Raw genomic sequence first — 13,579 nt, 5'->3', positions numbered from 1 at the left:
GCAATTTCTATTATCATTTTGTATTGATAGGGTCATTGGTCACGAATTTCCGTATCCTTGAAACTGTGGTATTCACTTCATCCACGAAAATTGATACCCTTGAATATTAATGAAACCACAGTATTCTAAATGCTATTGTCTTTCAACATTCTGTGTAAGAAAACACATTCATTTCACCCATATTACGATCTAATCATGCTTGATAAAAATTTAGCAAAGAAATCACTGAAGCCATATGTTTGTATATTTTTTATCATTGATATTATTTACAGCATCTTTATTAACAAAGAAAAATTGATAAAATGATCAAATAAACTACTTTTAGACGGCAGAGTAGTAAGCTACTAAATTAGTACACAAGTACATCAGTTGAACGTATAATCCAACACGTATTTCTTATAAATAGGATCCTTAATGCCATCTTATTGCCATATATTATCGTATTTAATATAGTATTATTGCGCTCCAACAATATGTCATTTGTGTCACTGATGAAATGTATTTAATTATACGTTACTAATTTTTCTCGCAATATCACCGGTGTGAGATCAGTTTGTCCAGTGTGAGATTTTTCTGTTTTGCACTGTGTATTACTACGCCGCTTTAAAATGTTAACAAACGTTTGCTGTAGGGGAATGCAACATGATGGATTGAGAATTGAGATTATCCATTAGGTAATTGTTTTGCTTAATTATTTCAATTTATCATATTTTATTGGTGGAAAAACTGTCGTATGCTCTCATTTTGACTTGCACTATTTAATTTGAAAATCGCAGAGGTAATCTTTTAAACGTCATAACAGAAAGTTGTCCCTGACATCGTTTTTAAATGTAAAATAATGCGTCAAGATCGACAGAGCCTCGTCTTAGACCGTGAATATTTGCCCCTGGTGGAATTTCGCTATTCCACACTCGTAACAAAGAATGATTCTATTGACACTGACAAATGTGAATATTATGGTCTTAACTTCCCCAGGTTTAGATGTACAATATGGTATACACATGTACATCATAGAAAAAACTCTTAAGAATGAATTTCATTATTGAGGTTAATTACAAAAAAAGTTCATGTACTAGGCCATCACATTTGAATTATCCCTGTAAAATGAAACTTTTAATTATCTCCATAGGTTCTTAAAAAGTCAAATGCTTTTTATACAATGTGTATGGCAATAAATTACTATTTCGAAGCTTATAATTTCCGACACATGGGTAAAATTGAATCAACTTTTTAGCTCACCAAAGCTAATAGCTCAAGTGAGCTTTTCTGATCACTTTTTGTCCGGCGTCCGTCCGTCTGTAAACTTTTTACATTTTAGACCTCTTCTCCAGAAACACGGGGGCAATTTTAACCAAATTGGCACAAAGCATCATTGGGTAAAGGGGATTCAAATTTGTTAAAATAAAGGATTACGCACCATTTTAAGGGGAAATAAATAGGATTTATTGAAAATTTGGTGATATTTTCAACAAAAATCTTTTTTTCAAAAACAATTTGGCCAGAAAAGGAAGCATCCTCAGATAATGTAGATTCAAGTTTGTTCAAATCATGGTCCCTGGGGGTAAGATGGGTCACAATGGGGGTCGAAGTCTTACATAGTAGTATATAGAGTTAATCTTTAAAAATCTTCTTCTCAAAAACCATTTGGCTAGAAAGCTTGTGTGGAAACATTCTCAGAGAGTGTAGATTCAAGTTTGTTCAACTCATGGTTCCCGGGGGTAAAATGGGACCACAATGGGGGAGGGGGGTTGAAGTTTTACATAGGAGTATTTAGAGTTAAACTTGAAAATCATCTACTCAAGGACCATTTGGTCAAAAAAGCTGAAACTTGTATGAAAGCATCTTAAGATACAGTAGATTCAAACTGTAAATTCAAATTTGTTCAAATTTTGGTCCCCATGAGTAAGTTGGGGCCACAATGGGGGATGTTGTGGTTGAAGTTTTACTTAAGAGTACAGTACAGTTGTATATAGAGTTAATCTAAGACTTTTAAAATCTTCTTCTCAAACACCATTAGGCCAGAAAAGATGAAACTTGTGTGGACGCATCCTTAGATAGTGTGGATTCAAGTCTGTTCAAATTATGGTCTCTTGAGGAAATGTGGAGCCACAATGGAGGAGGGGTGTGAAGTTTTACATAGGAATATATACCGGTAGATAAAAATCATTTTTTTTTTTAAAAGAAAGGTTCAACATTAGTGAAAGCAACCTTAGATAGTGTAGATTCAAATTCGTCGGAGAAGGGTGGCACCACATTGGGGGTGGGGGGTCCAATTTTATCAAGGAAAACTTTAAAATTCAGAAAAACTCAAATGTTGTAATATATGGTTTTACTTATGCAATATATGGTTTTACTTACTGTGACGAAAAGGGATCAATGATAAACAGAATATCCAGGGGACAAAAGGATTTTTTTAAATACAGGATCTATAGGACTACATTGTCAATATTTTTTGGTATATGACTCCGTAAAGCTGATTTTACGATGTCTATTGTTGCTCAGGTGAGCAATGTGGCCCATGGGCCTCTTGTTTAATTCCCGATACGTGGGTAAAATTGAATCAATTATTATTTATTAAATATATACGATAAACCAACATCTTTTATTTTACGGGAGCCTCTTTGTCGTGAATATGACTCGCTGCGAACTAGTATTTATTGTATGGGTGTAATACCAAAACGAGTATGGATAAAGCGTGGCCGTAAAAAATAGTCGTTGCGAACCAGTTTCTCTGGTGAATCGCGAAATAAAGTCATTGCAAATATAAGTTGATACATTTCTTTGTTACATAAGTTCTCCAGTGAAACATCAGCATGCTACATTTTTTGATTCATTTTTGGGAGTTGATTTTAATCAACTCTCCTATGCAGTTATTCTGGCAAACCGAAAGTCAAACAGTGTTTGGACCTAAGCACAAATCATCATCGCTGACAAGACTATATAAGTTCTTGAAAATAAAAGAAAAAAAATTTATGTAATGTATGCTGAAGCATTGTTTTTCAAGGAAACTTATCTATAAACACTTTGAAAATAGTCAAATTTTATATACTACGAACAATTTAGATATTTTTGTAGTCTCATGTATTCCTACGCCAGAGTTAATATAGTCTCGTTCAACCAGACGCTCGGCTGTCTCCGTAAATCTGTGACAAGCAGAGAGGGGGCTCTCTTGCTTGTCGGATATTAACGGAGACAGTCGAGCGTCTAGTTAAATGAGACAAGAGTTCGATATCAATAGTGCTTGGATCCATAAAACTTTTAGAATTGCTTCGATAACTAATACATACTAGTATAGTTGAACCTCTATCTTTAAATAGTACACAACATGATTCATATGGGGTTTCTCGAAATTCTTGTCGGAAAAGTCTAAAAATTCATATTATAAAAAAGTGCGTAATTCAAATACAAACTAGAAACTAATTGCCATGCAAGATAAATTGATTTTAAAATAAATGATAATCGATAAAATCGACTCCCGTCAGTACTTCAGTACTTTGATTATGTATGTAAATGCATATCAATAATCACAAGCTATGGAAAACTGGTTTCTATAGTATAGGCGCGATTACGTTATTCAATAAGATATCCATACATACTAGCACAAACACACATACACACACACACACTCACTCACTCTCTCTCTCTCTCTCTCTCTCTCTCTCTCTCTCTCTCTCTCTCTCTCTCTCTCTCTCTCTCTCTCTCTCATGTCCCACCCCCGTTCTGTTGCACTGGCTTAATGTCTGTAGTAACAACATCGAGTTCGTAGGCTTTCTGGTTTTTGGTTTTCTTGCAACAAGTTAAGGGACTTTTGCTGAATGTCGGAGATATTGGGAAGAATACACAGCACTTTATCCGTTTGATGATTCTTGTGACGAAAGGCATGTTGTATTGGACCGGCTTTCGCCTCTTTTGCGACGCTTCTAATGTTTCTCGCCATCTTAAAAGCCCGCGTTCTTCTTTAGTTCCTGAAATTATTTTGATTTTTAAAAAAGTGCACACTTTATTTTATTAAGCACTTTTAAATGAACATCTCGAGAGGTTTTTTTAAAACTCACCCGGCACAGTGTTGTCGAGTATGAACCCAATGACCCCGCCCACAAACATGGCGGTCGTCAGAAGAACCTCCAAGACTTGGTCCAGATCCTCACTTCCTGGAAAAAGAAATGAGCTAATGAAATTTAGATACCATATATGTCAGTATTGGATTTTTTAGTGATTAACTTCAATTGTTGAAAGTATCAAGCTTTCAAGGAATGTCGTATTCATGTAAACAATCAACTGGAAATTGAATATCTTATGCTTCTATCAAGGTGTTTCATCATTTCAAAAGATTTAGATGAGGAAGGGGAGTTGCATGAGTATTTTGGCATTATTTGATGACTTTAACAAGCTCCAGGTGTAGAGTCAGACCAGACCTTACCCGTATTGATGGAGTTCGGATGGGTCAGTAACCACTGAGGTACCATCAACCCCAGGATCATGGACATGGCCAGGATGGTCAGATTCCTGGTGGAGGACATGTCCATGAACTGTAGTACCGAGATCCCCACCGCCCCCACCATCCCGAACACCACCGTCAGCGTCCCCCCGATGATTGGGTCCGGGATCAGGGTCAGCACCGCGCCAAATTTACCGATGATGCCGCTGAGGAGGAGGGTGACCCCCGCGACCTGGAACACCCGCCGGCTGGCCACCTGAAAGAGAGGCTCACTGAAAGTCGTCCTTAATGATTAATGCAATGTAGTGGAAGGGATTCTGAGGCCAGGACACACAGCAGTATAAAAAGAAGGGAAACTGAGTGAAAAGTACACTGCTGTAGAAGTGTTTCTAAGCCTCCTACCTTTGTGATTCCTATGGCCCCGATGTTTCCGCTGTATGAGGTGGTAGGATGCCCCGCGCCAACCATTCCCGAGATAATGCTTGCGAAGCCCTCTGTGGCGATTCCACGATTGACGGCGTGTGGCGGTGGCGCTTCAGCATTAGACAGTCGGGCGGCGGCGAAGTAGTCGCCCACGGACTCAATGATGGAGGAGATGGTGGCGGCCAGCATGCCAGCAAACCCGGCGACCGACACAGTGGGCGTGCCGAACTGGACTGCAAAATACACAAACACTAACCGAATACTTGACAGTTTGTCATATAATGTTTGACATTTCTTTATTTGTTTGCCCGTAGGTTTAAGGATGTTTCTGTTTACATTTAGAAATTTTAAAAATTATTCTAGAATTTAGATTGGGCTGAACAAATTTTTCATCTATTATATATAGCAAAGCTCTTATGTGGATATATAACTGTAAAGTCTGTAATACATTTGTTTCAAATCCATTTTGCCTATATTTTTGTTTGTATTGTTCATCATTATAAGTGCTATAAGACGTATATATGTCTTTTGCAATGAAAAAATTGAAATTGAAATCAGTATTTGTATGTTATCTTATTGCTTACATGGATAAGGAAAATAAAACCAGGGCATTGTATTGAGCACGTCCAGTCTGGCGTCAGTGCGCGCGAGATTGGTGGTGTTTTTGTTGTTTATGACGATGGTTGGAGATATGACGTCAGTGACCGTCAGAATGTAGCTGAGAATCCAACACAAAGCCACGCTGAGAATAACCTTAAAACACAAAATGAGATGTTACATTCGGAAATGCTATTCATGAATTTATGTATGGAATATTAAATGAAAAGTTCAAGTAGGACTAATGAAAGCCGTGTAATATTACCGGCATTAGCTGGAAAATCGGATAGGTCGTCATGTGGCATTTCTTTTCTCTAGAGAAGCTAGGGATCGGAACCTTTACACGGCCCAGATATAAACTGAATAGGCCAATCAGAGTCAGAGTTCTGAAAATAACGATTTATATATTTATTTGATGAAATGATTGGTGTTTTTGGTCGATGTTAAGATTGGAGATTGTATACCAGGGCGGACTCTACTCTTTGTATTATGTATATTGCCACTCGAGATGAAAGGGAGTCATTCTTTTTATATCTCACACGAGCTTACCAGAACAGTAATATTAAGATGAAATATAGCTTTAGAAACGAAGGAATGCAATACTTATTGAAACTTCGTTCATGTCCATTCATTGATATCACTTATGTCTACGAACAGTCGTATATAACTGCATTATAGTCCAAAACGGGCTATTCTATGGATATTCTAATCGTTTTCTAATGTCACATTTTCACGATGAACAAGTTATAAAATGGTTGTATTTTTCCTTTTTTTTAAAAATATTTATAGCATAATGCAAGCTGATAAGTAAGTCATAAGTTACAAATCAACTATATTTTGGTATTATACTATTATACATTGTATGTTATGTTAATTACTTTCACAGTGTGGTTTTATTACTAATAAAGCATAACAAAAATTACCTTTATTACGTAAGAAGGCTATTACATCAATTACATTACATAATTTGTAACGGTATACAGGTTAATCAGAGTATCACAACTCAAAGGTCAATATGAAATGCTTAGTTAAACTGCTACGTTATTTCCTTGTCAAAGTAAATTACACTATTGCATAAAAAACGTAAAATGTCATTCTCAAAATTACGAAGCCGACGATTTCACCTTACAAAGTTATAGTCAATTTTTAGAGTATCTAATGAGGTATATTACGATCAATATCTGCGCAATGTTATTATATTATTATACATTATATAATAACTAAAAGTTACACTATAAAACGTTACACAACGTACAACAAGACAATATCAAAATTGTTCTAGTTGATGTCTGCATTAAACGTACATTATTACCAACAGTTACACTATATTACAGTTATGTAACTTACACCACAGCCATTACCAGTGGTACTGGTTGAAGTCTGTATTTCATGTGCGTTATATCTAAAAGTTAAACTATGCTACTGTTACGTAATTTACAGTATGACAACACTCCATCGGTACTGGTTAAATTGGTGGATATCTGCATTACACATAATATGTTATTTATTACACATAATATGTTATTTATTACAGTTACACATGATAACTGTTCGGTTACTTACAGCATGGCGATCCCCCAGTGGTATTGGTTGATATCGGCTGCTACAGCGGTCAGAGATAGACCAATGAGGGAGATAGTGGGGGCGATAGTGAGGGGGCCGATATACCTCAGGAAGAAACCCATCAGGCCCGTACACCCCAGCACTAACTGAACGATGGAGGCAAGCATCAAGTTACCCTGGATCTGGAATAAGTAATAATAAACATGTCACCTCCGCCTCGAGAATACACCATACAATTATGGATTAGTCTTTCGGAATAGGAATTAATTAATGACGATGAACGGGTAACGATATCACATGATTTGGATATAAATATGTATACCTCTCGCATTCTCCTCTGCCAGACCTCGTCTCTGTCAATAGTTATTGTATAATTGCTGTTTACACCTAAAAAAGAAAAAAAAAATGCATGAAATAGGATTTGCCATTAACAACATCTTCGCTAGCCAAAGGGTTCTGATCCGCACCGCTTGCGGGTCAGAAACCCTTGGCTAGCGAAGATGCATTAACATAGTTACGGTAATTATCAAAGTGGTCTTGATTTCGAAGATAACAAAACGAGAAAATCAGACATTAGTTATACCCAAATTGAGAATGCAACCAATTCTTATTATGGTATCACCATTTACGTTTTATACAATTGCTGCCAATGTTCAAATCGAGTTCAAACTAATTTTACATTTGTTCAATCCTTTAATTAACTTAAATATGGTGTTAATTTACGTCTTAAACAAACAGTGCTAAGTGGCTGATTTTCAACTCTTTAACAAACTCAATTTATGATACTTATAATCAATGTTTGTCAACAAACACCTGCTGTCACTGTCAAAGCTAGAGTTAACTGGAAAAAAAATACTGCTTGGTTTTTTTTTCGCTTGAAAAAAAAAAAAATATATATATATATATATATATATATATATATATATATATATATATATATATATATATATATATATATATATATATATATATATATATATATATATATATATATACCCACAGTGTCAATGTTCAACTCTTGAACAAATTTTGCCGATGTCGCCAAGGTTTAACTCTTCAATGAACTTACTTATGCTGTCATGTTCAACTATTATTTAAACTTCACGATGCTATCAATATTCAACTCTTGTAGAGACTTACTTATTCTGTCAATGTTCAACTTTTAAAGAAACTTACTTATGCTGTCAATATTCAACTCTTACAGAACTTACTTATGCTGTCAATGTTCAACTCTTGAAGAGACTTACTTATGCTGTCAATGTTCAACTCTTGAATAAACTTACTTATGTTGTCAATGTTCAACTCTTTTAAAAAGAAACTTAATTATGCTGTCAATGTTCAACTCTTGAAGAGACTTACTTATGCTGTCAATGTTCAACTCTTGAATAAACTTACTTATGCTGTCAATGTTTAACTCTTGTAGAGACTTACTTAAGTTGTCAATGTTCAGCTCTTGAAAAAACTTACTTATGCTGTCAATGTTTAACTCTTGTAGAGACTTACTTATGCTGTCAATGTTTAACTCTTGTAGAGACTTACTTATGCTGTCAATATTCAACTCTTGAAGTAACTTACTTATGCTGTCAATGTGCAACTCTTCCTCGGTACATTTCCATTTTTCCAGCGCCATCATGGCTATAATAGGCGCCAGGAAGTTATGGGAGCCTCCTTGTATGATTCCTAGCCTATGTATTATATAAGTCTATGTATTATATAAGTCTATGTATTATATAAGTCAAGAAATTCCAGGTAGAAAGAAGGTAAGAAAGTGTATAATGTAAAGATTTATATGTAAAATTTATTGTAATAGAATTTGTGAACTTATATAAGGAATTTTTTTTCTTAAAAGAAACAAACAAACATGATATCAAAACTCAGAGCTGAATGTGAACATGCAACGTGTATATACGAGCATACTAGTACCACTTATAAGTTGTTAAAATGCTTGTAATGTTTTCAAAATAACAAGTTCAATTTATGTAACTGATTCTAGAACATATTTAAACCAAGTTAATACGTAGTTTGCCTGTCTAATGTGACCTCAAAAGAAAATCATCGTCAAATACAACACAGTTAAAATCGTCGTACAGAAAAGTGATAGCTCGCATTTAGAAAAAAAAATCAAAACATCGTATACTCGTACTTATTGCTGTAAAGTTGGTCATTCAAGAGATAAACAACATGACTTGTTTATTAAAAGTCGTTAGCCTCATTAAGATGATGAATGTTCCCTTTGTTTACAACCGGATATCAAGGAGCGATTGGTTTTATTTTAGTTTTGTGACACTGATTAGTGAGCTATAAATTCTCCGTTGTTTCAGAGTGAAGATTACATGTAATGTACAATCACGTCCAGCGTCTTTGAGGAGATGAGGGTCAATGCTCGAGTAAAAAGTTCGCAATTATATTATAACCGAAACAAAATTCAATTTCAATTGTTTATCGTGTATATCAGTGAAGAAAGCGACAAAACCAATTGTTATATTAAGAAAGATACGCTGAAAACAAAAGCAAAATCTCTTGTAAAAGATTAAGATAAAATCGTTGTAAAGTAATGTATTGACTTATTGATATTGATCATCAAAGTAACGATTAATATCGATGCTCACATCGATGGACATAACGATACGCATTTAGCGATCGACGTTGCTAGATTGCGAAAAGCATATCGAAAGAGAGAAAAACATTTACACCTAGCAAGTTAGAGATAATTTGCGTTTCTGTCTTACGTTGATCTTATTAGACCTTTCACGTGCTGGAAGGAGTCCAGACTGTTGTATATCAACCAACCTCTCGACATTTATATAAAATACTGGTAGAACAACAGCTCATCAATGAAAGTATATGTAACAATTTGTAAATGTGGTGATTTATTAATATTGTACCTGACACCAAATGTGGTCTGTAAAATAGTGGCCACTCCACACATGAACATGGAAATGCATAGAAGTTGTGCACGCGCGTCGGCATTTGTGCTGGAACATAGCTGATTGGTCAGAATGAAAGGAATGGACAGAGTGCTTCCTAGGGCTAAGATGGCTTGCTGCAAGTAACAAATGTACAACATTAAGCGACATGAGCATGACACAGTAAATCTGGGTCAACAGTTTAAAACACTTATCAACCCTCCAACTTACGGAACCGGGAAGTGGAGAAACCCCTAATTATCTCAGGAAAAGCATCTACTATAACTCCAGCTAATCTAGCCATGCCATGTCATTATACAATCAACTTTCGTTAAATATTAATCGAAGTTAAAATTTGCTTATGTAAAGTTAAAGAATGCCTCCTTCTGAATGGAGCAAATATAGATGTCAATTTTTATGCCCTTTTAAATGACAGAATAAGCTATCTAACTAAGTGTTTAGTTCACTCTTACTTACTATGTGGTACTTATCAGTAAGTTGGTGAAATGTAATTAAGGAGATGCAATACGTGTCGGCATCTTTTTACCTTAGCGCACAGAAGAGTCATTATACCAAATTTCATAACACAGATAGAGTCAATGTCAACAATTATATTAGTTGGTGTAAACAGTTCAACCCGATCTCAAGAATCTCACTGTAAAAGTGATAGCTAGCATTTAGAAAAAAAAATATCAAAACATCGTATACTCGTAGGCCTACTTATTGCTGTAAAGTTGGTCATTCAAGAAATAAACAACATGACTGTTTCACAATTCTGATTTTACTAAAGACATCTTCATTTCTTAGAAATATAAAGCAGATTTTAGTATTTACAGTGCACCAATGCTGATATTAGTACCTCCCTATGTGAAATATTAAATTCTGCATCGAAAGGACAATCATATCAACAGATATACCCTGTACCCATATTTATTTTTTGCATTGCATTTTCAAACACTGATTTGATAAACTTTGCAATGAATGTAACTACAAGATAAATCAATTAACATGTGTTCCGAATCTGTATTAAATAAATAGACAAGAGCAGTCAAGATACACCTGACGTTTTATACCTTACCTGTAGGGCAAACACCACGGTAAGGTGTGGGAGGGGAACGTCCTCCACCCCGTAGATGATCCGCTCCTCGGTCTCTCCCCCGTCGTCCGGCCGCGCGGTCCGTGAGTTTCTCTCCTCAACCTCCATGCTCTCACTGTCAAACACATTAATGGGGCAGTCAAGATTTTCCTCACCCATAGTCAACACTTAGTAACGTAAATATCCAACTAATTCAAATATTTGATCTTGGAACATCACGCAGGTAGTTGGAGGGCAATGCTCGCTGTGTGGGGAGTCGGTAGTGGTCAGTGTCACAAGATTTACCTGTATTCTCACCTGCTTGGACACCCTGGTCTACTGATACACGTTTATTTGACACGGTTAACGTATAAAGACACATTCCTTGAGCCAAACACTATAGATCTAAGGCAAAGGGCGTGATGGGACAAACATGCGAAAGAATAAAAAATCACCAAGTCCATTTAATGTGTAGCTTTATGCTCTTTTAACTCAGAATTAATGTATGATCTCAGTTTGAGGCTAGGTCTAATGAGTTTTGCTAGAAAAACTCAAGTGTTTTCCGGGCTTTGGTCAGTTTGATCTTTGACCTTTTAAAGAGGTCTTTAAGTAAAGGAGTGCTTTTCCTGCATAGTATCAACAATTACATTTTAGGGCACACGAGATTTTCCTCAATTTTTGATAATTTTCCATGAAAGATTATTCCTAATTTATTTGCATTTAAACCTGTTAATGTCCAAAATTTAGTGTACTAGTACATTGCCAGGCTATTTTTGTATTTTCCTAATTATATAATGCAAAATACAGCTGGATGTTCCCAGATAAAGTTATAGGATATATTTTCCATTAAAACTATATATCCAGATAGAAAATATCCAATAACAAGAAAAATGATTATGGAACAGCGAAATGATATCCTTATATTACGGAGAGGAGAAATTATTTTTACAAAATGATGGAAGATAGGTCGCGTCTTATCTTAAGGAAGGTGTTTTCAATCATGGAAAAGAGTTTAAAACGTTCACTAAAGAACGAGAGAGCAAGGATTCTTAACATCCACATCCTTATTGCTTATCTCAATAAATAAGTGATTAGGGTTCAATCTTCTTACTTTTTTAATTTAACACTTTTTTGTCTAATTTTCATTGTTTCCAAACAGATACAAACAATAAAAAAATCTTTGACAGGTTTTTACACTTTTTTTATTATGAAAAATGAAAATGTTCTTACCCTATCGCGCAAAGACAATTTAGCCTGTGACAATAATAAATCAAACGAAACCACTTAAGTAAAGTTATGTTGGTTTTGGAACAAATATTGATTATGTACTAGAACACGCACCAACGTTAGTTTATCGCTCCACTATGCTATTCCTTTAGCTTAGAAATAAAACTAGAATAAAAAGGGAAGTATCATCGGATACCCTTAAGGAAGCCGATCCCCGGACAATGTACATGTTGACAGGCGGTGGACCAGCCCTGGTTCCTGTCTACATGAATGGGAGGTCAAGGTTCAAGCTATATATTCATGACTTGTCTATCTCGGTGAAAGGTATCGGAGAGAATGTCTTTAACAGGCAGTGTCGATATTCGGGCCAGTAGAGATTTCCTGAAGAATGTTGCTTGTTTTGTTTTTCTTTTGAACAAAAGTTAAAAAAGAGAGCAACATTGAGAACTTATCAGGCATTAACCAAAAGTATTGTTTTCATTAAGACGAGAAATCTTTGACCTGGGACTTATCTTAACTCTGGGGGTTACCTGTAGCATTGCATTCATTTATGACCCAAGACCGACTATTCTCAAATCGATAACGTACCGTTTTAGCATTGTAAATAAAAAGTACAGAACTTTTCCTATCGATACAGGTAAGGGTAATGCAACATAAGCTGAGAGGACACAATTAAATCTTCGGAACACCGAGTAGCTGTTTTGCATAAAGATGTACAATTAAAAAGATTGCATTCCACTCATTCAATTGCGAAAACATGTCTTATATGGTATTTTCGTTGTGATTGTAATTTACTACAAACATTTAACCTATTAACTGTATTGGGTTAATGTAATCACCGTATTTAAAGAAAAGTATGTACTATATTTACTTCCTTAACATATTATCTTTAAAAACAGATAAAAAGTAAATACTTAACAGTGTTTAATTTTTAACATTTTCAAAATGTGTAGACTATAAACATTTTGTTGATTATTTACAGGCAATGTTTTCTTACCTTTAACATTCACAAGAAACTGCGTAACGCATTATCTACAAGTTTAAAAGATTGTGCAGATTTCACCTCTCAACAGTTGCTTAATACTGCGATTTGATTTTCAATGCGATATTCTAGAACTGTTATTGTCACGGCAAACAATATTGCACACGGTTTCAGGTCAGTGAATCTTGGCGGAAGTTTATAACATTCGGAAGGGATGATCAGCAGTTGGTGTATAGAGGTAGCTCATCAATAAACAAGTATAACTTTAAAAAAGTAGATCTTCGTTTTGTGTTCTGTCATCAAAACCTCTCCGAAACTAAACACGTAGATAAATACCTGGTGCACGGTTTCATTGAAAGCCCTCTCTG

At 35.3% G+C, this 13,579-nt stretch overlaps 1 protein-coding gene across 4 annotated transcripts; it reads right to left on the bottom strand.

Annotated features, from left to right (window-relative positions):
• Positions 1 to 236: 236 nt before the first annotated feature.
• On the bottom strand, positions 237 to 13,579 carry LOC105328747 (solute carrier family 23 member 2). Of its 4 annotated transcripts, none has more exons than XM_066085022.1 (12): positions 13,548 to 13,579; positions 11,006 to 11,138; positions 9,907 to 10,064; positions 8,597 to 8,706; positions 7,344 to 7,408; positions 7,022 to 7,203; positions 5,724 to 5,844; positions 5,446 to 5,614; positions 4,841 to 5,094; positions 4,421 to 4,694; positions 4,056 to 4,151; positions 237 to 3,965 (listed from the first exon to the last, which is right to left on the bottom strand). In XM_066085022.1, exons 1-12 carry the CDS (start codon positions 13,562 to 13,564, stop codon positions 3,703 to 3,705), a joined length of 1,842 nt encoding a protein of 613 aa, XP_065941094.1. In that variant the 5' UTR covers positions 13,565 to 13,579; the 3' UTR covers positions 237 to 3,702. The 4 variants fall into 4 exon arrangements, with proteins under 4 accessions (XP_065941094.1, XP_065941095.1, XP_065941097.1 ...); XM_066085023.1 differs by lacking the exon at positions 13,548 to 13,579 and adding an exon at positions 13,227 to 13,522; XM_066085025.1 differs by lacking the exon at positions 13,548 to 13,579 and adding an exon at positions 12,344 to 12,650.

The sequence above is a fragment of the Magallana gigas genome, chromosome 5, assembly GCF_963853765.1.
Source record: "Magallana gigas chromosome 5, xbMagGiga1.1, whole genome shotgun sequence".
NCBI lineage: Eukaryota > Metazoa > Mollusca > Bivalvia > Ostreida > Ostreidae > Magallana > Magallana gigas.
This window is presented reverse-complemented; position numbering and strand designations above follow the sequence as displayed.